This window comes from Salmo trutta, chromosome 4 (assembly GCF_901001165.1).
Source record: "Salmo trutta chromosome 4, fSalTru1.1, whole genome shotgun sequence".
In the NCBI taxonomy this organism is placed as follows: domain Eukaryota; kingdom Metazoa; phylum Chordata; class Actinopteri; order Salmoniformes; family Salmonidae; genus Salmo; species Salmo trutta.
This window is the reverse complement of record NC_042960.1, coordinates 19,031,006-19,057,743: the sequence shown is the minus strand read 5'-3', so window position 1 is coordinate 19,057,743 and position 26,738 is coordinate 19,031,006. Positions and strand designations below refer to the sequence as shown.

General features: G+C 44.0%; 1 protein-coding gene across 1 annotated transcript; it reads right to left on the bottom strand.

Annotated features, from left to right (window-relative positions):
- Positions 1-487: 487 nt before the first annotated feature.
- Positions 488-26,738, bottom strand: LOC115192009 (protein PAT1 homolog 1). The gene is made up of 18 exons (XM_029750093.1): positions 26,633-26,738; positions 25,325-25,427; positions 21,177-21,676; positions 19,202-19,282; positions 18,744-18,956; positions 17,993-18,100; positions 17,558-17,644; positions 14,745-14,947; positions 14,373-14,517; positions 13,384-13,501; positions 12,981-13,078; positions 10,069-10,128; positions 9,683-9,828; positions 6,993-7,152; positions 1,923-2,048; positions 1,622-1,713; positions 1,163-1,312; positions 488-788 (listed from the first exon to the last, which is right to left on the bottom strand). Exons 1-18 carry the CDS (start codon positions 26,645-26,647, stop codon positions 767-769), a joined length of 2,427 nt encoding a protein of 808 aa, XP_029605953.1. The 5' UTR covers positions 26,648-26,738; the 3' UTR covers positions 488-766.

Here is a 26,738-nt window from a genome sequence, read left to right as displayed (position 1 = left end):
CATTTTACTTGTTGAAGTTGACGTGTTTAAGTATAATGCAGGTGATTTGCAATGACATTCATACAAGAATTACAATCCAAAAGTTGTGTGAAATGCACTCATAAGTAACATGTAACGTTAGATGAATGTTTATTTTTTTCTGCAGTTCTATAGCTCCGTCTTCTGCACCAAACTTGTAGTAGTCACCCTAGTGTGGCAATCTTATTTCCAGCTTCTGATGGAACAGAATTGCTATTTATGGGAATCCTGCAACACAATCTCATCGATACATGTGTAAGTGACAGGCAAGGTTATTGAATGATTCTAACACAATATATGCAATTCAGCATACCCTTCTATTCAAATCTATTTATAGTAGAGTGCATACATTTTCATGTGGCCTTTGTGTGAATCGAACCCACGACCCTGGCGTTGGTTGCTCCACCTTGTTGGCTGCTAGTCTTTCACAAATGAGATGAGTGAAACAAACCATCACAAAACAGTTGTATACAATAGAAATACTTTTAATTTGATGTTTTATCACAGGCATCAACATTAACAAGATAAAAAAAAGCTGATTTTATTTTCTCTCAGTTCATAGCTCTCTCGCTCACTCATACACGCATCCCCATACACACCTAATGGACAAAGAAAAAACTGACAAGAGATTCTGCTGGATTAAAATCATCATCAACCCTAGTAGACATCCTACTCTCTTCTGCACACACACATACAATAGTGCACGCACACGCTTCAACTGGGGTTTTCTTGGTGTCTGGAGTCACTTCTACCTGGACAATGCGGAGATCCTGAGAAAGACAGAAGGGATTTTGTGTGAAAGTAGTGAACAGAAAAGGGTTACAAAGTAAATATCAGGATGTCAAAGAAGAAAGTGGTGTCCTAAATCCAATTCCTCCCATTCTACATTTTAGTCATTTAGGAGACGCTCTTATCCGCTAGGCTAACTGTGTGTGTGACAGAGTTGAAATTCCACCTCCAACTGGGACGCAAACTCACAACCCTAAGCACCTTAACACAATGTACTCAAAAAGCGGCAAGGCATTGTGCATGTGAACTTGTTTACCCCCCCCCCATGCTTTTCAAATCATTGAATGGGGAGGGAGGAACGGCACACTTCAGGGAGAATTGAAAGTGGGCTAAGGACACGTGAGACTGTACTCACTGTAACTTCTCCTGCAGCAGCTCCAGCCTCTGTCGGTCTACGTAACGCGAGAAGAGAGAGAGCAGGTTGGGAGGGGTGAAGAGAGGAGGGGACAGGGACGAGGGGGGCACGTTGAGCAGCTCCCTGGTCACAGAGAACACCAACTCCGTCCTGTGAGAGAGAAGAGAGGGAAAGAAAGGACACAGACAAGGTGGAGAGAGTTAGTACACTGCAACCACAATAAACAAACCTTGTATAGGTTTGTAGTTGTGTGTGTTTCCAAACCCTGTCGCTAGGTGGAGACATTGACCATGCATCGTTAGCTATTACTGGTACCTTATTTTTAGCTTTCTGATGGAACAATACTAGCTAATATTGATACATTTTATATTTAACAGCCATTCTAAATTTTGCCAATCAAAAGAAACACACACACACACACACAAGTTTCTGAATTAGTAAAAGGAGGGCTGTGCTCACCATCGATTGTCATCCATGAGTTGACAGTTAAGGTCGGAGCTTTGCATTCGCTCTCCTTCACTCAGGATCAGGTAAAGCAGCGTCACACCAAACTGGGAGGATGGAGAGAGGAGAAAAGGAAAGAAGAGAGATGGTAGAAAAGGAGAGATGGGGACAGAAAGTGAGTGCACTGACTTCATGCCATCATGGCCTTATTTATCATCATTGAACCTTAACCATCATCACTGCTGGACAGAGGAAGGTGCACTATTTTGCATCATTCTAACAGCAGGCAGATTGTATAGTGGGTCAGTGCAGGTACCTTATTTTGCAACACTTTGGACAGTTGACCCTCGTTGCCTTGCAGCTCCTGCAGCAAGTCTGTGAGGGCGGCGCTAGATAAGGAAGAGATCACCACGGCAACGGGCTCCACCAACCAGCACAGCGCCTGGGGGAGATGGGAGTGTTAACTCGAAATGACACAATGACAAGGTTCCAGTTTAACAAAGTTTACTATACTGTATGAACACACTACAAGGTAGCCATTACACTCACGGCTAGGTCCATCAACCAACTAACTTCCTGCGCAGGCGCACTCTTGACTGAATGATAGCCCCGTAATAACAGAAATATAGGGATACTTAAAACATGAACTTAACAATCTCCCCCTTTTCTTTAAAGACAAATTAAACATCAACAACACAATTAAATGTCCAAGTATTATTCAAGTTCCCCATTACAAATGGGTTGTGTGACAGTTTTTATTTGTATTACTCAAGCTGCCACTTTCCATTACTGAGAGCCTGTAGGAGCACAAGACCGGATGCTCCCTTTTTAGTCAGACAGTCAGCAAGCTGTTCCTTTGTGGTCGACCACAGAATCCGCTGGATTCTCTGTGCTTGAATAAGTTCCTTGATGCTGCTGATCTCAAGACGAAGTCTTTTCTCTGTGACAGACTTGGTTGACTTCAAAGCATCAACTAATGAGTAGTTGTCAGTGACACAAACTACAGGTAGAACGTGCCGTTTTGTCTCACCAGTGGTAAGCTCTGAGAACAGAGTTGCAAGAAAGATCGCATTGTCAATTCCATCCGCAAGAGCAAGTGTTTCTCCAGCAAGTGTGCTTCGGACAACCCTTCTGATCCTTTTTGACTGCCAACAGATAGGTGAGAATCTTCCTCCTTCACCCATTAACACGATTAGATGTCCACCTTGTGTGCCTCCATCTGTAAGGTTCCCTAGCGAAGCATCACTGAAGACAACTAGTTTCAAAGAGTCATCTTTTCCAACATGCTGAAACTTTAAAGTCACTTGTTGTGATTTCAGTTTACGAACAACTTTGTTTGCCTCATGAATGGTTTGTACAGTGGCGTGTTTTGTGTTAGATACCAAGTTGCAACCATCAAACATTACATCAGGTCTACTCTGTCTAGCAACCCATAAAATTTGCCCTATCTTTGACCTCAATTGATCAGCTTCAATTCCACATAGAGGGGAATTCCTTTGTACGGCTCTTGAAGAATCCATGTGAATGGGTTGAAGATTCTTGATATAGCTCTCCTGTTGCATCAGTATTGTCCCATCAACTGTAATAAACTCTATGCCAACATAACAGAAACTATCATGCTCCTCACGGCCGACCTGGAAAACAGATTTGAGGTGTGGAATCACAGTTGTAGCAAAGGTCTGTGAGCCACCCCAGATGAAGTCATCAACATGACAGGCAAGTACTCCAGTCACACTGCAGTCTTGATCAAGCCAATAGAAGACTGCAGGATCCACTTGTGACAGTTTTCCACCTGTATTCAGCATTGTTGCCTTGACTTTGTTGTACCAGTAGAGTGATGCATCTGCCAGTCCATACACACACTTCTTTAGTTTCCACAGTGTTCCTTCGCATTTAGCTTCAGGCGGAGGTCAGATGTGAATGTCCCTTGACAGCTCTGTTCCCTGCAAAAATGCAGATTTGATGTCTATGGAATTAAGTTTCCATTTTTTCTGGCAGATCACGGACATCAGCAATCTGAGTGACTCTGAGCCGCATGTCGGTGAGTCTTTTGGGAGTTGTTTAGCAGCCAGCTCCTCAAAACCTCTAGCCACTAGACGTGCTTTAGGCACTATTCCAGTTAAGGACTCTTTAAGGGTACACACCCACCTTGTTGAGACACATTTTTGGCCAATGTCTGTAACTTCCTCAAACACTCCATTTTTCCTCCAATTACTGAGCTCATCTAGCTTAGCTGAGTCAAATGACACGTCCTTTGTTTCAAGTACATCATCATTTTGAATGTCATTCTGTTTTTCTCGATTTTCCATTGGTTCAATTCTGAGATTATCTACAAGTGACAGGTCAGCTGACCCTGTTGTACCAGAAAGTGTAACTGGTTCAGAGTACTGCAAGTTGTACCAGTTCTGGTGTTTTCCTTTGGCTTTTCCTGCTCGTCCAATGACGGTTGCTGTATGTGGAATACCACTTTCTCTGTCCATGTATTTAACAGTTTGTCCAGTTTTCAGATTGGAACATCCATGTTGTCTTAACACGTGGCTGTTGTTGAATGTTTTCCTCATTTGAACGCTCAACAGTATTATCTGTGGCATGTTTGAAGGTCTCTGCTCCATTTCCTGTGTCAGTTTCAGTGTCCATATCATTGGATATGACATCTGGTAGGTTTGTGTCTGTTACTGTCTCCTTTTCATTAGGATGATTCTCAGCAACAGCCCCTCTATCTAGTTGATCATTTACTTTCCGCAATCTTGAGTGATGCACCCTGACAATGATGCCTCCGTGCCTCACAAATATCACCACACCATCTTGGCCAATGACTACTCCCGGTCCTTTACACTCTTGACAGTCAACTCGTTTGTAGTACACTTTGTTTCCAGTTTCGTACTTCTCATCGGTAGTTCGTAGCTGTTTACGCAGAGCCCTGCGAATTCTTTCTGAGCACTCTGCTTCAGTGAACGCTTTTCCTCGCTGCATGTAGTGCTGACAGGTGCTGTTCCACCCATGCACTCACACTGGCCCCTTCTAGTGCTGGTGGCTTGTCAACCAGTACAGAGGGAAGATTAGGGTTCTGCCCGAACACTAGTTGGTATGGACTGTAACCATGAACATTGTGCATTGAGTTTTTTGCCATCAAAGCCCAATCTTGGGCTGTGTTCCAGTCACATCCATTGTCTTGCTTCACTTTCAGCATGATCTCTGTGAGTGTTTGATTATGTCTCTCCAGAAGTCCATTGCTCCATGGACTGTATGCAGCAGTTGTCTTTACTTCCATGTTGAATTTCTCTGCCATTTCTCTTATTTCATTATTATTGAGTTCTCCTCCATTGTCACTAACATTTCTGGGGTGGGCCATGCACACTTACCCAGGAATGCATGAAGTGCTTGACGATGTCACTGGGTTTCTTTGTATTCACAATGCTTCCAGCGCTGAAGCGTGTGAAGTGGTCGATTATGTGAAGGTACCACACACTTGGTGCTAACTCATGTAGATCTACAGCCACTGTTTCATTGTACTTGGAAGCTAGTGGCAAACCAACAGCTGGTTTGGGCTTAGGTTTACTGTATTTTTGACGTGTCTCACAATTGTTAACTATCTGCTGTAGAATGGAAATACTCTCATCATCATTATTCCCTGAACTGCTGAGTAACTTCTAAAGTCTGTCAACTGTAGCATGTCCAAACTGTTTGTGAAGCTTTAACAATACTTTGTGTTTTTCTTTTGTGTTCATGTTCTCTGTGACTGTCAGAATCTCCATGTGCTCTGTGTCCGTCCAAATCTCATTTTTGCATGGACTCTGTGTGATGTCTTTGTCTAAAATGTTTACACAATAGTGGCCTGAGGTAGTAAGTTCAAGAGTCACTGGTTGTTTAAACATCACTGCCTTGTCATTTTTTATGTCTAGTACAGCCTCTGCCTTCTTGAGGGAAGCTTTGCTTAATAGTAAGGGGATATCTGTAGGGACCACCTCTGTTTCAATGTGACACTTAGTCTGACCAATTTTTGCTGGTATCTTAACTCTCTTGGTAGAATGGACAATTCTCCCATCTCCAAATTTGAAAGCTCTGTTGCTTGGTGTGTCAATCATATTTTGTACTTCTTTCATATTTAGTTCACTAACATAGCTATCAAGCCATTTTGCACCACACACTGTGCGTGTACATGCAGTATCAATCACAGCAGATCCTAAGGATTCAACTATAAAAATCTCAGTATCAGAAGCAGATTCATTTGAAAACAGTGTAATGTTACACTGCTCTATATCTGTGTTTACATTTTCCTCTGTTAGTTTAACTTGTTCATTTTTATGAGGACAGTCTTTAACCCAATGGTAAGTGCTTTGACAAACAGCACATTTTGATCTCCTTCCATATTTGTCCAGTGGATTTGTGCCGGGAAATGGCGCCCTCTTCAGGTTGTCTTGAGAAAGTGACTTTTTGGCGCCTTTTCTCTGCTGCTCAGTGTAATATGCTCCGTCACTCGCTTGCATTCCATCTGTTAAAGGCGCGACAGTCTTTTCACCAAAAATTATTTTTAGTGCCGACTTCATTGATGCAAAAGTCAGTACAGTACAAGCAGTCAAAGCCAACTGTTTCTCCCTACCATCTAGACAGGCAGTATCTAGCAACTTGAAAGCTAACACTGCATCCGGGAGAACCATGTCGTACTTGCGCATCCTATTGTACCTTTGTTCGAAATCAATGATGTAGTCCGTCATTGCAACCGAAATATCTCTCGAAACACTGTCAAAGTTTGAATATGCCTCGTAGGCATGGTCTTTCTCTTCTTTAAGAAATACAGAATCCAGTGCTCTGATCAAAGTTCCCATACCATCATCATTGTTCAAATCCTCAACGGATATTTCCAGTGCTGTATCTCTCGCTCTTCCCTCGAGCGATAATACCACCGCAAGTGCTTGCTTTTTCCCGTCCAGATTAGTAACCCGTGTCCAGATTCCAAGTTCATTTTTCCAACTTTCGTACGACCTCTTCTCGTCGAAGCGAGGTGGCACATTGTAGTTATTAGCCATCCTCTGCTACCAATGTTAACTCGAAATGACAAGGTTCCAGTTTAACAAAGTTTACTATACTGTATGAACACACTACAAGGTAGCCATTACACTCACGGCTAGGTCCATCAACCAACTAACTTCCTGCGCAGGCGCACTCTTGACTGAATGATAGCCCCGTAATAACAGAAATATAGGGATACTTAAAACATGAACTTAACAGGGAGGAGCAATTATAGACCACTTACGAGCATTATATACATCTACGTAGGTGAGTCTGTGTGTCTCTGTGTGGGCTTGAGCATCTCATTGAGAACATAATTTTTTGCAATAAAGATCCGACGCTAACCAACTGTGTGTGTATATGTGTGCCTCTATACCTGGTCCTGTTTGTCTTTCTTGGCCAGGGCGGGCAGGTTCCGGGCAATCCCCATGACAACGGTGGCAGCCTGCAGCGGAGGCAGGAAAGGGATGAGCCTGGAGATCAGGCGCTTTCCCTTACGCACCGACATGATCAACAGACACTGCTCGTCACTCACTCTGCAGGATGGGGGGGGACAGATGGAGGAGAAGGAGAGTGAGTCTCTGGTGAATATTACTGATGGGGGAAGCAAAGCTTTTTGGGACAATTAGGGTTTCCGCCAAATAGTGCCGGGGGAAAAAAGTTGACTACCTGAAACTTAACAGTGAACATAAGTGACTGCTGGATCGCTGAGGGAGCGAGCGGTAGAGATGCAGGGTATGGGGGGTCATGTTGTCACCCCCTCCTCTCTTCCCCCTAATTCCAAATCATTCCCTAGCCCCTTTCACCGTAGACGATCATGTACACTACCGTTCAAAAGTTTGGGGTCACTTAGAAATACCCTTGTTTTTGAAAGAAAAGCACATTTTTTGTCCATTAAAATAACATCAAATTGATTAGAAATACAGTGTAGACATTGTTAATGTTGTAAATGACTATTGTAGCTGGAAATGGCTGATTTTGAGTGGAATAGCTAAATAGGCATACAGAGGCCCATTATCAGCAACCTTCACTCCTGTGTTCCAATGACACGTTGTGTTAGCTAATCCAAGTTTATAATTTTTAAAAAGGCTCATTGATGATTAGAAAACCCTTTTGCAATTATGTTAGTACAACTGAAAACTGTTGTGCTGATTGAAGCAATAAAACTGGCCTTCTTTAGACTAGTTGAGTATCTGGAGCGTCAGCATTTGTTAAGGGGTGACTCCGGGATGCTGGCCTTCTAGGCAGAGTTGCAAAGAAAAAGCCATCTCTCAGACTGGCCAATATAAAGAAAATATTATGATGGGCAATTGAACACAGACACTGGACAGAGGAACTCTGCCTCGAAGGCCAGTATCCCGGAGACACCTCTTCACTGTTGACGTTGAGACTGGTGTTTTGCGGGTACTATTTAATGAAGCTGCCAGTTGAGGACTTGTGAGGCATCTGTTTCTCAAACTAGACACTCTAATGTACTTGTCCTCTTGCTCAGTTGTGCACCGGGGGCCTCCACTCCTCTTTCTATTTTGAATAGAGCCAGTTTGCGCTGTTCTGTGAAAGGAGTAGTACACAGCATTGTACGAGATCTTCAGTTTCTTGGCAATTTCTCACATGGAATAGCCTTCATTTCTCAGAACAAGAATAGACGGACGAGTTTCAGAAGAAAGTTATTTGTTTCTGTCCATTTTGGGCCTGTAATTGAACCCACAAATGCAGATGCTCCAGATACTCAACTCGTCTAAAGAATGCCAGTTTTATTGCTTCTTTAAATCAGAACAACAGTTTTCAGCTGTGCTAACATAATTGCACAAGGGTTTTCTAATCATCAATTAGCCTTTAAATTATAAACTTGGATTAGCTAACACAACGTGCCATTGGAACACAGGTGTGATGGTTGCTGATAATGGGCCTCCGTACGCCTATGTAGATATTCCACTCAAAATCAGCCGTTTCCAGCTACAGTAGTCATTTACAACATTAACACTGTATTTCTGATCAATTTGATGTTATTTAATGGGCAAAAAAGTGCTTTTCTTTCAAAAACAAGGACGTTTCTAATTGACCCCAAACTTTTGAACGGTAGTGTAGATCTGAAAGGATCGGTATAAGCAATATTAATTTACACCATATTTCTTACACCTATCATAACCCTTCAGATCTACACAAATGTCTAGGGAGGAGCAGCTACGGTCAATTTGGAATTCAGGGAGCCATCCATCCTTCCTCACCCAGGCTCTGACGTTAACGATGGCCCGCTGCCCCGGGGACAGTAAAAATGTGTCGGCCCAGTGGATCTCGTCAACTTCTCCGCACATTTTTGCGTTCCAGTTCAACATTTACATGCTCTGTCGCAGTCTACTATCGAAAACTACACGCAAAACGATTGTCCGTTCATTCAAGGACCACCACACTCCCGCAAGTCACAACTGCTCGAGCAGAATAGGAGTTCATGCCTTCACACAGCACACGCGGGCTGTCCAGAGCAACAAAAAAAGCGCTCTTCAATCCACTCGCTGCTCTTATTTATTTTAAGGAAAGTGATTTACAAAAATAAACCTTCAATAGTGAACCTACTGCTGCCTGCTGATATACTGCAAAAAGAAAGCTAAAAAATAAAAATAAAACACCTAGCATTGGTTTTGACCAGCCTACTGGAGCCAGATAGATAGCTATTTTCTGGAGCGCATTAGTCTTAAAGGGGCAACGCCTGTTTTGAAATGTAAAAAAATTGAATTCTCAAAATGACATAGTTTAGAAACAAAATTATTGCAACTAATACAATGTAATGACTTACATTTCCTAAATGATATTACACAGCTTTCTCACACAATAATAACAATATGTAGCCTATTACTAGCTGAATATAGAGAGAAAGCAAGCCAACCTATAGGCCCTGCATGATCTTAATGCATTTTAACTATCCCAAGTCCGGGGCCAATAGATTTTTGGCCAGTGACAAAAAATGTTTGACCTTGCTCACCTCGTCTTCCCACTCCTTCCCCTTGAGGGAGCTGTAGAGTGTGGGTCTTGTCCCCCCTCCTCACCTACCCCATCCCTCAGTCTCACCTGTCGTCCCACTCCTTCTCCTTGAGGGAGGCGTAGAGCTGCAGCGTGTGAGTTTTGTGCTGCTCCAGCAGGGCCTCTCTCTGCTCCTCCGGCGTCTGCATGAAGCGCTTCTCAAAGTCCTGCACCTCCAGCAGCAGACTGTACATCTGATGGAGAAAAAGAGAGAAGGGGAGGGAGATCGCGTTAGGGTCCCCAGAGTGCGAATCTCTCGAGATTGTTTTAGGGGGAAACCTGGTAACATGAATAATAGTGCAGCGCTTCATAGAGAATATAGGAAGTGGTAACTGGTTACAAATGTGAAAAAACAAACATACATACATACATATCATCAATACAACCACAGAGCTGTAGAGACAACAAGTCATTCTCCCCTTCCTTGTCTTTACCTTCTCCACAGTGTAGAGGATCTGCCGTCTCTTATTCCACACCTGTTTCTCTCTCTTCTCCTGTGTGGGACAGAGGGAGCGGTTAGAGGTGTAGAGCAATGTACTACCGCAGTGTTTCCCAACAAAAATGTGCAAAAAATATAGATATTTTTTTATGTTGAAGTTATTTCAAATCTTAATAGGCAGGAAAACATTTACTGAGGTCACTGGTGTGGAATCTCTAGTTTATTTATATGCCTACTTTTTAAACTTAAGTTTCGGTGCACATTGCCTCGGCCCGCCTGTTGACCCTCTGCTCCACACTAGTGGCTCACTATTTCAGCTAACAGCTAGCTTTGAGTAGAAACTAGCTATGGCTCAATGGCTGAAACGCACTGTTTCAGGCAGCAGTAGCAGCACTAGCGCCAGCTCAAGTGAACGCTTGGAAAAAATAAAGTTGACAAGTCAAAGAAGCGTCAATTTCAGAAACAGTATGTCCTCTTCGGTGTCACCTCCTGTACCCTCTGCAGCGACATGCTCTCAAATAATTGCATGAAACCAGCCTATTTACAACAGCATATCAGTACCAAGCCTCTTTCCTTTGTGGGTAAGACCAGAGTTTTCCGTTTTCCAAAGTGGTCAGAATTTAAGTTAAGTTGAGAAAAATGAAAGAAAGCGACCAAAGCATTGGAGAGGCTTCATCTGCTATGTCGCTACTTGTGGCCAAGTCAAAAAAGCCATTCACTATAGCCGAGGAGTTAATTTTGCCTGCTGCTGCTATCCTCACTGAAACTATGATCGATAAGACAGCAGCTGATGCACTGAAGACAGTACCATTGTCAAATAACACGATGTGCTGTAGAATCGATGACATGGGCATTGATATTGTTGATCAAGTGGTGGGAAAGTTAAATTCCAGTTCATTTGAGCTGTAGTTAGATGAACGGACAGATATCAGTGGGGAAGCCCAGTTGATTTGCGTTTGTGAGATAGAGACATTTAGGAAATTAATGAGCACCTTCGATCCGGTGAGAAGCTAATGGGGAGAAGTACAGGATGAGTTTCACGTTATTGACAGCTTTTTCTCAGAAACCCTGTGAACATGTGATAAGAAAAGTATCTATTAAAGGTAAATGAATCAATAATCCATTATGAATTAGTAGTTATGTAGCATGGATAATGAATAATCAATGTACTGAACGTTAGTCACATAAAGTCTAGTAGAGGCTGGAGAGGGAGAGAAATGTGTGTGTGTATTTAGTGGGCCCAAGGGAGCAGTAGATGTGTGTGTGAGATACCGGGAGTAGCCTTCAAGGTTCTCCTAATCTCTGGGGAAAGGAACAGGCAGTGCTGGATAATGATTAACAGTGGTGGGAAGTCAAGGGGGAGATACTGTTCACCTACTGTTTGTGTGTACGTGTGTGCGTAGGTAATCTACTGTTTGTGTGGAGGTGTGTGCGTAAACGGAGAGAGAGGATAAAATTAAGTTCTTTGTGTATGTTGGGCAGAACGTTCTCTGAATAAACTGAACAGACCTTTTACAGAAAGCTGAGTCCTTGCCTAATTATTCTTAACCCAGTGTCTTACAAACCCTGGGGATTAGTCAAGGCTTATTGATTGTTAATTATTATCATTAGGATATAAAATTCATTTGACAACATGTGTGCACGGATGTCGCGGCATCAATGACTGGGAGAGTGAAAGGATTAATTGCCCGCATAAAGTCAAGCCGGACGTTGAATGGAATCGCTATCAAAAAAGGCAGTGAACGTGATTAATTTTATCCAGTCCCATGAATCACCGACTGTTTGGAAGGCTCCGCGGTGACAGCGGGACTGAGTACCAGCAGCTTACTGCTTCACACCGACGTCCGTTGGCTATCCAGAGGGAAAACGCTACAGAGACTTTTCGAGCTGCGGGCCAAAGTGATTTTCTGTCTGAGCACTCGCCCTTGTGGCCATGTTGGAGGGCACAGACCGGGTACCCCGCCTTGCTGATGTGTTCAGCAAACTGAACAACCTGAATTGAACTCGGCAAGGCAAAGACACACGCATTCTAAACATGTATGACAAAGTGTGTGGATTCATAAAGTAGACCAAACTCTGGGAGAGGAAAGGTGAAGATGGGGATAGAAGCTGTTTCCAGCAGCTTGACACCTACTTTTTTTTTTAATTTATTTTTTTACAGGTGATGTTGACAGAGCTCCCTATGGTGCAAATTGTAAGCTCACATTTATCCAAACTAAGTGAGTCCACTCCTACTTCCCTGACATTGAAAACAAGTCTGTTAAACTTGACTGGGTGAGTAATCCTTTCATGACTGACAGCACCAACAACAGTCCTACCAGACTGCAGGAAAATCTTCTGTATGTGTCCTTAGACCGTGGCCTGAAGATGAGGTACTCGGAGACAACACTGTTCTGGTGTGAAGGAAATGTACACAGAATGAACTGCTGCCCTTTAACTCTGCATGCTTATATGAAGTGAGATTTTCATCCGTGACCCTAATCAAGACCACATACAAGAACAGACTCGACTTGGAGAAAAGCCCGATCACTGCCGTTGCCACACGGCCCCCAAGACTGACAAAGATTAAGAGTGAGAGAGCGTAAACTTTCCCATTGATTGGAGATGTATTGTATTGGGAGTATGTGTATAAAATGTGATCTTTGTTTTTGTATAATTTTAGGGGTAAAAAAATGCTTGGGAACCACTCTACTACAGTACCCATAATAACTAATGTTGTCCTGTCTCCATATCAATGCAGGAACAACCGACAGTATCATCTGGAGTAGCGAGACAAAAACAATATAATAAGAACAAAGCGTGATAAGGAACAGGGAACATACGTCAGAGACAAAACAGCAGGAGATAGAATGGCAGAACTCATGAGACACAGGAGTTTGGAGAGATTGTGGCGTGTGTAGTAAGTACCTCGTCATCAGTGCGACTGGTCACCACTGTGTCGATCATCTTCCTGGGGTTGTTGACGCTGGACACAGTCAGCTTACCCAGTGAGCCTGCAAACTGCACTGTGGGGGGGGGGGGGGGGGAAACGATACACACGTATGTTACAAATACATCCTCAAAACACACAAAAGGTGATGTGATGACTACTCATTTAAAATCAGACCTTGGTTAAAAGAGTATTGGTTTTCTTTCTAATACTAGATTGAGCTTGCCTGGTGCAAAGGAATCAATGCAATAGTCCCAAAAGTGCTAACCCTGCCAATTTGGTACACCAGGTAGTGTGCCAAACACTATTTAACTGAAACAAATATATACTATTTGATCCAGGTTATTGATCATCCTATCCTTCTTTTGATTAATGCCTTACCTGGTCTGTAGGTGTGTTCCAGCTTGGCCACCTGGGGGGTGATGAGTTTGGTGGTGTGCTCCTTCCTCACGCCGTCTCTGTCTCTCTCCTGCCTCTTCTCCATCTTCTCAAAGTAATTCTGCCGGCCAACACAAAATTGGCATCCATTTATTTACACATTTAATCCGCCATGAACAATTACTGAAAAAAAGTTTCCTTATCATAGAAATCCAATAAAAATGTATTAGAATAATCCATACTAAAACTATTTATTAACACTCAATTAAAAGGTGGAACTCTGACAACAAAGGCCAGTGAGACCTATCAGAAGCAGGTGAACAGGGATTAGACTGAGGTAGACAGCCAAGTGGAACTAATAAAATTATCTGAATGACAGGATTGGAACAGTGGTTTCCCTGGCATACATCCTGATCTCGTTTATGACATGCTCCCTCCTTATAGGTCCATCTAGGCTGGTAGCGATCAGATAGAAATACAATGTGTAGATCCAACATGCTTTTCTGTCCATGTAAGGACTGGTGTCAGCTCCATAAATTATATGTTTATTTAATCCCATTCTAGGTTGGTCAGTAGGACAGAAGGTGACGGAACGATCTGACAGAAACAGATTGTGTAGAGCCGACATGCATCTCTGCAAGAGGTTGTGTCTGGTTTATAACTAACATTTCTATCCGCCTTGTTCAGAACCTCACGCCCACCTGAACACAGGTAGAAAAACGGTTTGCAACAAAATGAAAACGAGCGTTAATTGGACCAAGTCTAGGTAGTCATTCCCCGTTTCAACCCATTTTCTTCCATTGGTGCCTAGTGAATACAACACTCGCTCATGTTCATTAGGGCACACAGAATAAAAAATAAAAAACGTTTTAAAAAGGTTTCGCACCAGAAAACAAAAACCAAGTACTCGCTCCCTGTTTCAGTCCATTTTGTTCCGTTTGGTGCCTAATGAACAGGACCTTGACTTTTTCCATTGACTTGGCTGTACTGACCTGGTAGTAGTAGTCATCCAGGTAGGGATCAGTGCTCTGCAGCTGCATCATCTGGATCTTGGCCACCCACTCCTTCTCCCTCTGGGTCATCAAGTTACTGTAGGGGTCCCTGCTCCGCCAATCCCCCACACGCCCGCCACGCTCACTGGGGAGAGAGATCATAGAGGAGGCAAAGTGAGAAAGAGGCTCCACAGCTGCAGGTTACTTGAACATAATGCATTAGCAATTCAAGGAAATTTGTGAGGCAATTTATGGCAACAGCACTGTAGATGGATATGGAGGAGACATGCAGATGCTGGGGCAACTCAAATTATTTACACACACACACACACACACACACACACACACACACACACACTTCAGTCTACATACCCTCCTCTACTCTGCATCCTCTGGGTGAGCATGCGGCGGTGCTGGGGGTGCAGGTGCGTGGTGTTGTGCCGGATGATGGGACAGGGTACGTGGTTGTGGTGGGGACCCATCCTGTGGGGAGGGGGCTGGCCGAAGAAGGGCCTGAAGCCTCCACCGCCAGGCAGCAACGGGGGGCCCTGACAGCCCCTGGGGAAGCCAGCAACCTGAGAGGGGGAGAAAGAGAGAAGGAATGAAAAACAAGAGAGGAAAAGGGAGGCTGGCATTGAATGTGTGTTGTGGAAATTCACCACTAAGGACTCAAACTCAACGTAAATGAATCAATCTTTATTAACAGTTCACAAACGCAATCCAAGCTTGATAAACTCTGAAAAGGGCATTCCCTTTCAGTCCTTATATACAAACAAGTTATATAAGCATGATTTACATGATTCATTATTAACGTTGGTTCCTGCATGTGACTGACAAGGCTTCTTCTCTTAACGGGGACCTTGAAACTGAGATACTCCTTTTGGTTCCCAGAGCAATGTTCTGGGCGTACTGGCAATTGGTCTGAGGTGGTCACAGACACCTGCACCAACCAAGATAGAGTGAGAGGAGAGTGAGAGGAGATTTCAATTCAAGGCTCTCTCTTCAGACAAAATGTTCCCTCACATGTGTTTATGCAAACACCCATTTTACATAACAGTATGTATATAAGTTTAGATATGTTGTACATGTGAATCATTTTTGCTCATAGGGAGTGTGAATGGGGTGTATTCCCTACACACCAAACGGAAGCAAAAGGTCAAATGGGGAGGGACCAAATTACAGTTGCAACAATTTTTGCTACGGTGTGCACTTATGAATGAATACACCCCATGTGGCCTAATTTTTGAGTGAGACAGCTCAAGGGGAGTGCATTCAGGTGTACAGATGAGAACACAGGTGAGTGTTTGGTCCAGTGGAGAGTTTAAAATCAAATCATCTCATAGCATGTAAATCTTGGTGGGGCAAACTCACAAAACATTTTTTTTTTTTTAGATGCAAAGCCACAACATAATACATTCATTGGACTATAACAGTGACAAACAGTACCCACAAACTGTTAGGGCCTAAATAAAGCTGTCCCAACACCTTACCACTGTTACACCTGGCTATCAGCAGAGCCTTGTCTGGCAGCGAAACAGTTCCTTCAGCCTCATTAGCTGATTTGGCTGACTTGCTTAAACAAATGTGGTTTCTACTGACAATTGAGATGTACAAACAATGGCATAAAGGGACGACGAGCGAATAAGAGGCAATCCGTCATTTCGATTAAGAAATTAATGAGCGAGCGACTATGGACGTAGTCAATATAACTATTTGTTCAGCACTTTTGAAATGTACTGCGACAGAATTTAGAACATGAGCCGTTCTTACAGTGTTCTCCCTGTACACCAAGTCAGAACCGTAGGATAAATAAAGGGGGCATATAAGCTGACACTGAAAGCTCTAACAATATTCAATGATGACATTTCTCAAAAACAGGCTATAGGCTACATGTGCACCACCAAGTCAGAACAGTAGGCTAAATTATGAGGGGAAAAGGGACCAAATTATTAGGGTGAGGCACATGGTCTACTAACAGCTTACTACACAACATACACTTAGTATTACTTCCTTAGCTAAAGCATGCATATCCTTCTGGCATATTACATAATTTATGCAGCAGCATACAATACATTTGACTCACACTGTGGTGCTCACTTGAACAGGAAGGTGGCACGGTGGTCCATGGTGGGCAAATTTTGTCATCAAAGTCTGGCATTCTCTGGATTCATGGTGCTTTCAAGACAACTGGGAACTCGGGGGGGGGGGGGGAAAACAGGTTGAATCAGGCCGAGCTCTAGAAAGAGGCCAGAGTTCCCGACTTGGAATTCCGAGTTGGATGACCGCTCAAAATGTATTTGCCCAGTGGGAACTTGTTTTTTCCGAGCTCCCAGTTGTCGTGAACTCACTGAAGCCTGAGATTTCCGTTCCGAGTTTCCAGTTGTTTTGAAAGCAGCAGAAGTCATGTTGAATTGACAGCATGGCCAATGTTGAATGTTTTCCATTGAAGCTTGGAAAACAGACCCTTAAACCCAGACTTGGACCACACACCTACTCTACTGAATAGCAGGCTAGTGATCGCTTTGCGATTTCCAACTTGTTGTGTAATCTTTATGTCCAGTGGCCGATAAGCACCGATACATTTTATCTATATTTACTCTTCATATGACAAGGACTGAAAAGGATTTGCCAGTAGGTTGTCGACTTGATTCATGATGACTGCTAGCTGGATAGCTAAGATTTTGAAAGTATGATGTTGACATGATCGGTCCAATCAAAGGTACGGTAGATATAAAGCGAATTGACGTCATTTTATCTGTGGCCAATGACCTTGAGCCTTCTTGGATGGGCACTTCTAATGTTCCTTTGGCAGCATCCAAGGGGCTTGAATTTTCAAGCTCTCCCCATAGAATTTGCAGTGACATAGTGTCCCCATGAGTGACAGAACCCTGAGCCAATCACGGCGCAATGAGAACATTACCAACCCCTACGCTCCATATTTTCCGCTGGCTGCCCCACCACGACAGAAAGCACTAAGTTAGGCAGAAACACCTGCATTTTGGAGTTGCCTTACTCAAGAAAGGAAAAAAGAGACAATGTTTGTATGCAGCTTTATTAACTCAATGATATATATATATTTTTTTTTACATTGTTTGCAAACTGATGTGACATATTAATGCCAAAACAACACGCTAAACTCTGCCCCACGTGACCTGAACGACGGGTCACCACTGGTTGAGTCTCACCTGAGAGTTGAGCATCTGGGCACGTTGGATCTGGGACAGAACGGGGCCCACGCCGGCCGGGAATGGAGGACGACACAGAGGAGAGTTCTAACACAGACAGAGAGAGAATCCAACTCAGAACCAACACTGACCTGGAACCTGCATCTGCAGTGAGCTAGAGAGTCCATCCATCAGCCAAGCTACTGAGCCAAGCTACTGAGCCAAAACCAAGGTAGCTGCTATGGAATAATTCATATTTTGTATTTATTTATATATCCACCCTCACGGAAGTAACTGACCATGAAAAGCCAACCCTCATTCAACAATTGGTCAAAAACACCACAACAGTTCAAACAACCAAAATAAACTTTACACTCCTCATCACATGCCCCACCTAATAAAGCAAGGGAGGGCCGGAGAGCTAGTCAAAGGAGAGAGGGAGGTAGGGGGACTCACAGCCATGTTTAAGAGGGTGTTGGGGGAGATGCGCTCAGGGAAGGAAGGGGGGTAGCGGTGTTGGTGGTGGACCGGGGCTCGCACATGAACGGTGGTGGGGTGGTGGATCTGCAACACACACAGGATAGGGATTCAATACAACTAATTAGCCCATAACTGTACACAGAGAGAGGGTTAACTCTGGCTTTGCTACAGATAGGATGAGAGTAGAGGCAGAAAAAGGATGATAACAGCAAGCGCTAATAGTATAATACAGTGGTCTCAAACTCCATGCCCGTGGGCCTCCATAGTGTGACTAGGGGGCCAGATGTGGCCCGTGAACTGGAAGTTTGAGACCACTGGTGTAATAATTATGAAAGGGGGATACCTAGTCAGTTGTACAACTGAATACATTCAACGGAAATGTGTCTTGCGCATTTAACCCAACCCCTCAATCAGAGTGGTGCGGGGGGCTGCCATAATAATAATAATAATTGACTTCGACGCCCGGGAAACAGTGGGTTAACTGCCTTGTTCAGGGGCAGAAGGACATATTTTTACCTTGTCAGCTAAGGGATTTGACCCAGCAACCTTTCGGTTACTGTCCTAACACTCTAACAGTAGTTACTTTGGCAGAATAATGCCATATTATACAAAACTACATTGAGTATATTTTTAATATATAAATGGGAGTATTTCACATACAGAGAGATGATAACAGTCCATAATGATTACTAAAAAGAGAGAGAAAGGGCAGCATTCTCTCACTGACCTGCTGCTGATGATGATGATTCATAGCATGACTCATCGGCTGCTTGGGCGGAGTCCCGATAGGCACAGCCCTCACTGGTGGGCTTCCAATCACGGGAGAGGACGAGCGAGGCGGGGGGGCCCTTTCCGACAAGTCCCGCCCATCCTCGCTCATAACTGGCGGAGGCCGATTGGGCAGCCCCACCTCTTTGATGATGGACATAAGTGGACTGTCCTGGAAAGAAGAGAATTTAACTTAAAGATCAAAATCTACAATCAACTATTAATAAAATTGCTTTAAACAAGACCTGGTAAGTCATTCAGAGTGCAAATGTGCCAGCTATATTGTTTTTCATGTACAGTACAGGGCCACATTCAGCAAGGCCCAACGTAGCTAAACCGTTTGCAACTGAAAAGCAGTGTTCTTATTTGACAAATTCAGGAAGTACATCCCTGTTACAAAACAGACATGTGTCTTACCTCCATTTGAGTGATTAGTCCAGGGGTGACGCTCACAGGCCCAAATCCCATGTTGTTCTCCCAGATATTGTGTGAATTCATCTGAAAGAGAGAGGCAGAGGAAGAGAAAGTGTCAGAAGGCACCGCTCCAATAGCGATGCATAATATTCGTCCCTCATTGAACCAGCTGATCGTTCTTTCTCCAAACCCTATAACGTAGTTCTGCAGCATATAGAGCTACAGAATACTAGATCAGTGGTTCCCAAACCTCTCCTTGGGGACCCCCAGACATCGCACCCCTTCTCAAAAAACCTACACTCGATCCCTCCGATGTCAACAACTACAGACCAGTATCCCTTCTTTTCTCTCCAAAACTCTTGAGCGTCCCGTCCTTGGCCAGCTCTCTTGCCATCTCTCTCAGAATGACCTTCTTGATCCAAATCAGTCAGGTTTCAAGACTGGTCATTCAACTGAGACTGGTCTTCTCTGTGTCACGGAGGCTCTCCGCACTGATAAAGCTAACTCTCTCTCCTCTGCTCTCATCCTTCTAGACCTATCTGCTGCCTTTGATACTGTGAACCATCAGATCCTCCTCTCCACCCTCTCCGAGTTGGGCATCTCCGGCGCGGCTCACTCTTGGATTGCGTCCTACCTGACAGGTCGCTCCTGCCAGGTGGCGTGGCGAGAATCCATCTCCGCACCACATGCTCTCACCACTGGTGTCCCCCAGGGCTCAGTTCTAGGCCCTCTCCTATTCTCGCAATACACCAAGTCACTTGGCGCTGTCATATCCTCACATGGTCTCTCCTATCATTGCTACGCAGACGACACACAATTAATCTTCTCCTTTCCCCCTTCTGATAACCAGGTGGCGAATCGCATCTCTGCATGTCTGGCAGACATATCAGTGTGGATGACGGATCACCACCTCAAGCTGAACCTCGGCAAGACGGAGCTGCTCTTCCTCCCGGGGAAGGCCTGCCCGTTCCATGTTCTCCCCATCACGGTTGACAACTCCATTGTGTCCTCCTCCCAGAGTGCTAAGAGCCTTGGCGTGACCCTGGACAACAACCTGTCGTTCTCCGCTAACATCAAGGCGGTGATCCGATCCTGTAGGTTCATGCTCTACAACATTCGCAGAGTACGACCCTGCCTCACACAGGAAGCGGCGCAGGTCCTAATCCAGGCACTTGTCATCTCCCGTCTGGATTACTGCAACTCGCTGTTGGCGGGGCTCCCTGCCTGTGCCATCAAACCCCTACAACTCATCCAGAACGCCGCAGCCCGTCTGGTGGTCAACCTTCCCAAGTTCTCTCACGTCACCCCGCTCCTCCGCACACTCCACTGGCTTCCAGTTGAAGCTCGCATCTGCTACAAGACCATGGTGCTTGCCTACGGAGCTGTGAGGGGAACGGCACCTCCGTACCTTCAGGCTCTGATCAGTCCCTACACCCAAAGAAGGGCACTGCGTTCATCCACCTCTGGCCTGCTCGTCTCCCTACCTCTGCGGAAGCACAGTTCCCGCTCAGCCCAGTCAAAACTGTTCGCTGCTCTGGCACCCCAATGGTGGAACAAGCTCCCTCACGACGCCAGGACAGCGGAGTCAATCACCACCTTCCAGAGACACCTGAAACCCCACCTCTTTAAGGAATACCTGGGATAGGATTAAGTAATCCTAACAAAAAAATAAATATAGATGTACTATTGTAAAGTAGTTGTTCCACTGGATATCATAAGGTGAATTCACCAATTTGTAAGTCGCTCTGGATAAGAGCGTCTGCTAAATGACGTAAATGTAAATGTAAAATGATTATGTAACCAGCTCACCTAGTCAAGACCTTGATATTTAGTTGACAAGTTGAATCCGGTGTGCTTAACTCTGGCATAGATCAAATACATGGAACGGCTGGGGGTCCCCAGGAGAGGTTAGAAAACCACTGCACAAGACACATTGATCTGCAGCGTTACTACAGTAGAGTATACTAGATTGTCTCACCTGTGGCATGGGGGCCCCCCCTCGGCGTAGGAGGTGCTGATGCTGCTGGTAGCTAAGCAGGGAGGGATGCAGTGGGCCCGGGGGCAGCCCCGACGGGGTCAGCTGGTGGTGGGAAGGGAGCTGGGAGGGGTGGTGGTGCTGCTGGGGCATGGAAGGGGGAGGAGGGAGACCAGTGGACCGGTCACCAGGCCCAGCTGGACCACCCACGCTGGCGATGGCCGGGTCTGCCCCAAGAAGCAACATGGCTAGGGACTCAGCTAGGTCGCCTCCCCCCCTCTCCTCCAGGCCCGGAGGGGGCATCGAAGAGAGGGAGTGATGTGGTAGGGGGAGGGATGACGGGTGGGGGACGCGACTGGCAGGAGGAGGGAGTTGAACGGTGGAGGAGTCTCCTCCTCCCATTCCCCCCATCCCTAGTCCCCCTAGACCTAAACCTCCGAGTCCGTCGTTCTTTCGCTCTTCGAGCTCTGCGAGCCGCTTGTGCTCCTCCTGCCAGTCATCATCTGTAGGAGGTAATAAGTCATTCCATTATTACAGGTGTCATCCAGGTAATAAAGACTGACTGACAATGGGGGATTTTAACTGATAATGGTAACGTTAGCGATGAGGTAAAGGACGATATTTATATCTAACCTTGGGTGCAGGTGTGTTTCTGGTTTAGGCAATTCCTTTGTCACGACAGAGATTTTACCATGACCACAGCATTGAAGCTAGCTAAAGCAGAAACAGACTTGCATATCCTTGGCTCCTGAGTGGCGCAGTGGTCTAAGGCACTGCATCTCCATGCTGTATCACATCCGGGCCGTCATTGGGAGTCCCAGAGGGCAGCGCACACCTGGCCCAGCGTCGTGTGGGTTTGGCCGGGGTAGGCCGCCATTGTAAATAAGAATTTGTTCTGAACTGACTTGCCTAGTTAAATAAAGGTTCAATTAAAGGTTCAATTAAATACAAGAAATCCTGCATGTACTGTATGCACGAAAGGCTTGGATATTTGTTGCAGAGTGTAAATGATGCTTTCGTGGAAGGTACTATGCCACGTACACCCTTGTAGACATATTTCCTTGTAGGCCTATTTGGCAGGGAAACTGAAGCGAACTGTAGCCTATTGCCTGTTCCTGAGTCTATTTTTTTTATTTTAACAATGTGTCTTTTTGCTGCTTTTCATTAAATCATATATAGCTGTTCTTTATATGGCCGAAGTTAAGTGTTCATTTGGGCAGAATATTATATACAGGCTACAACATACCGTATTTTGATCAGTTATGAAAATACAACAGTTCAAGCAGAAGTTTTTGGGGTAAAAGGCCGACATTTCAACGTCTTCATTTTTAAAGAAAGACTCATGAATATAGAAATGGAAACATTGTGATTTTAGAGACACAAAGTAACAATAACCTATGTTTAAGGGGACTACAACATTCAACCTGTTACTGGGCTCTCACCATCAGGTTAATCACATAATTCAAATGAAATCAAGTCACATGCACAATTTGATTGCTCACCATTTGTTCAGTGACATCAAAAGGAGACACACATTGGTTCTAACAAGAATAAATCTAGGACAAAAACTTTGTCTTGACATTTCATAACCGAATTACCAGATCATTTTTGTTTATAAGCCCACTAGACAACTCATTCGTTGTCATTCTAAAATGTCCTGAATAATGGAAAGGAAAATACCGCTAGGTGTGGCGCAATAGCCTACACAATTGCACACAGTGGACCAGGCGGCGCACAGAAACGCATGAAAATAGCCAGCAACCGTTAAGCGCGCCGTCAGAACGTTGTCCCGCTGATTCGGCCAATTGATAGACTTTCCATATTGGTTCCAATCACTAGTAGCCTAATAATACTCCTCCAATCTATAGGGATACTCAATATGTTGCTGACAAACAGCATGTTCAAGGCCCTCAAGCGATTTGGCCCGAGTAAGCCGCTGTCCAGAATATCTAATAGTCAAAACTGATTCATTTTCTATCTGTATAGCGCCTTACTATTAAACGTATAGACTTATGCGGTTTGAGTATAGGTTTCAAGGAAATAATATTGTAGGCCTAGTTTTATTATATTGATCATTTGATTCTAGAGCAAATTGAAATAAAATTGTATTAAAAAAGGTTGCAAGAGCTTTGTTTTTTGCTATTTAAATGTATTTGTCATGTAGCCTAGGTTAATTTGTTATTAGTATGTTTACAGATTAGATTGTTCAAGTAAACTGCCCAACCCAGTAGGATTTATTCTGTCAACACTGTAGAAACTAGATAAAAGCTATAGAAGCCTAGCTATAGTAGACCCACAGGCAGGTTTAAACCAGTTCCCAAGCCAGCTGTTTGATTCACACCTGTCTCAGTGGACTAATCCATTGCGGAGGTCGCGGGGATGGCACACCAGTATCACCAATAGTACATTTACCGTTAACCAGTGTAGTTTAGAATTATGGTTATTATGTTTGGTTACAGTAATTTCTGAATGCATTCAATATATTATTATTACTACAGTCTTATACCATTCTCACTGTTGGAGCGGTCACGTTGTTTGCGGACCGCACAACCTAGGCAACACTTGTGAGGAACAAGTTGTTTTATTCATTGGTCGTTTGTTTGTAGCGCTCCTGTCAATGTTGAGTAAGGACACGTACCCGATTATACATTGAAGTAGGCCTAGGCAACCTGGTCTGTGCCTAAATGTAGGCCTATAATATGTGCCCATTTGGGGATCTGATAGCATTTCTGATTGTCTTAACTCACCACCACAGTGGAACCTCAAATAGCAAGTAAACAAAGTCTGTTTTTACATCCATTGAGAACGACAATAGTTCTCCAATGTAGCCCATTTGAAAAATCTTCCCAGCTCTCTCTCCCTTTCAATAACCACTCAACATGAAAGGGGGAAAGAAATTGACTGCTCTGATCCAGGGGAAACGTCATAAAATAAGCCTACCCAATTACTTCTTATTCCGTGTGCATGTTCAGAGCAGGAAACTGAGGGTCCAGAATATTTTATTCAATGTTGCAAGTTTGCTAGTGCCAGCATCAGGTCAACCCAAGTTAATACAATGTTAGAAGTTCGTTGGAGACAGGCCATGTATAGCCAATGTGATTTATAGGAGATTTATTTTGGATCAGGATATTTTCTACCTGCTGGCTGCAATGTTTTTATTTGTTGGCTTCATCTAGGCTATTTTTTACATAGTTAGCAATGGCAATAGAAGTTACTTTTAGAATTTTGATTAACCACATGATAATGACTGAGATATGAAGATTATTGTAAATTACAAAATCATAACTTTCACTCAGAGCGGTAGAAATGGTAAGATAAATTGAAACCCCAAATGGAAAAGGTTGCTGACCTCTGGTGTAGCCTATTAGCAGCGGAACAGCAGAATATGCTTAGGCTAGCCGCAGCTGGAGGAAGAGGGTCAGGTACTGTTGTCCCCCCCCCACAGTGTGCTCAAAGCATTAGACAAACTCAATAGCCTACATATAGTTGATTTTATTGATTGGTCGAAGGAACAGACGACAAGGTCGAACATGATTTTTTGTTGTTGTCGGAGACAGTCCTTCAAAACCATACAACTTTACAATGCGTGAACTTCCTATTCTTTATGGGCTCGTTTCTCAAACATAGCTTTAGCCTAGGAGAAACATCGTTTTCGAGAACTCATGGGGACTTATAGCCGTTCCCCCCTTTGGGTTCTCAGATGCTCCACGTGAACTACAATCCTGACGCTCTGTTTTAACGTAATCCTTGCTTACGGTTTTGGAAACCGTTGGAACTTAACTTTTGTACCAGCGAGAAATAATCTTTCAAATACAAAAGCTACACTTACTCTACGCTGTTTTGCAAAGTTGCACCCGGCAGTAAAACATCCTCTCACCTTGCGCTCGCATTTCCATTAGACCATTCCATATTTCTGGTCAGAACCAGGTGTTATTCAAAACACAGCTGGGGTGCAACTTTGCTAAACATTTGTATTATTATTGTTCATATTAAAGTTACTCTCCAAATGTTTCCAAAACTGTATCGTGTGCGAGGTGTATTTGCGATTAGACAGAGGGCATTTCCCTAACAAGGCTAAAGGGGATGTCCAATGGCCCAAGGTTATTATAGTCTTAGGTGTTTTAGTCGGTTGACGGGCAATTGTGACTCACCGATGGCTCCATCTCCGAAGGTGTCGTCATTAAACTGGTCAATCTCATCTTCTTCTTCTACCAGCCCCTCCTCCTTCTCCAGGGTACAATCTTCATCAAGGGACTGGAGGGAGAGAGAAATTAAAGGAAGTAAGGAGTTAGGGATGAGAGAGAGGAAGGCGGGTGAGAGAAATGAGGTATGAGAGATATGGATGGATGACAGAGAGAATATGAGAAGCAACAAGAGATGTAGATAAACGGGATATTGACTGTTGTTTAAGGGAGGGGATGTGGTGAGATCATCAAGAAATGGAAAGATTTAAGAAACAAGTCTAGTATGTTGTTTTTCGTCAAGAAAAATATTTTATTTAAACAAATGTCAGAAATAGGATTTCAGTTAGTTATATTTAGATTTCTTAGCAAGCTCCTCAAGCAGAGACTGACATTATCCGCAGTTATGGCTCTGAGCACAATATTACAGATTTCCCTCAATTTGATAGCGATTTATTAGAACCCTGTAGAAATACTATTGTGACTATTTCGAGAACCCACGTGGATGGGGGAGGTCAATTTTGCCAGCTAACGTTAGTTAGATCCACAACAAGATTGATTGGTGCCACTAGTTTAGAAGGTGGTAGCCCAAGATGTAACGTCACTGTTATAAAGTTAGACGCTAAAGCTATGAAAATGCTAGTTTAGAAGATGTGGAACACTTCAGCATTTCACAGGCAGAGTGATCCAAGTCACCTTTACCAATCGACTTACTTGTCAACAATTACTTGTATTTCCATTACAAAGTGGCATAGCTATTATACTTCTTAACATGTTACTGTACAGTCAAACATGAGCCATCTATCTAGACATCTTATCCCCTATCAAGACAATGTTTCCCAGCCAATATAGCTTAACAGAAAGGCTAGCTAACGTTAGCGGGAAAGGCTGCGCAAACTAGCTAGCTAGTTACATCACACGCTATCCAAGTCGATAGTGTCGAACTTGGCACATTTCCTCAAAAAAATCCACCCTTCTTTAGAGTTTGACTTTTATGGAAGAAAAAAAAATGAAGAAAAGCCCGACAGCCATGACCATATTCAGTTCACTGGACACACAGCAGGCCCGTGATGGGCGGGGGACAATATGCCAGGGAAAGCCTGGTGCTTGGTAGGCCGCACGGAGGAATTTTATCAACGGAGTCGATAAACAAAACCCCAAATCCCCCAGAAAATTGCCATATTGGCCACATTTCAACTCGTCTTGAGGGAACGCTAGCTAAAATGTCTACAGAAATTGCCTACAGAAATTGCCAGACGTAATATAAACACTGCTCACCTGAAAACGGAACATGTATCTTTAGTCCGTGAAAGGTACAATTCTCCCAAGTGTCTCTTGAGGAAGGCTGCGCGCAAATTACGCAGGTTCGCGTGAGCGCGGCCAA

Coding starts and splice junctions, on each gene's coding strand:
- LOC115192009 (XM_029750093.1), bottom strand. Junction 17,645..17,992: donor ACACCCTCTTAAACATGGCT/GTGAGTCCCCCT, acceptor TGTCTGTGTTAG/AACTCTCCTCTGTGTCGTCC. Junction 13,079..13,383: donor GGAACACACCTACAGACCAG/GTAAGGCATTAA, acceptor CCCCCCCCACAG/TGCAGTTTGCAGGCTCACTG.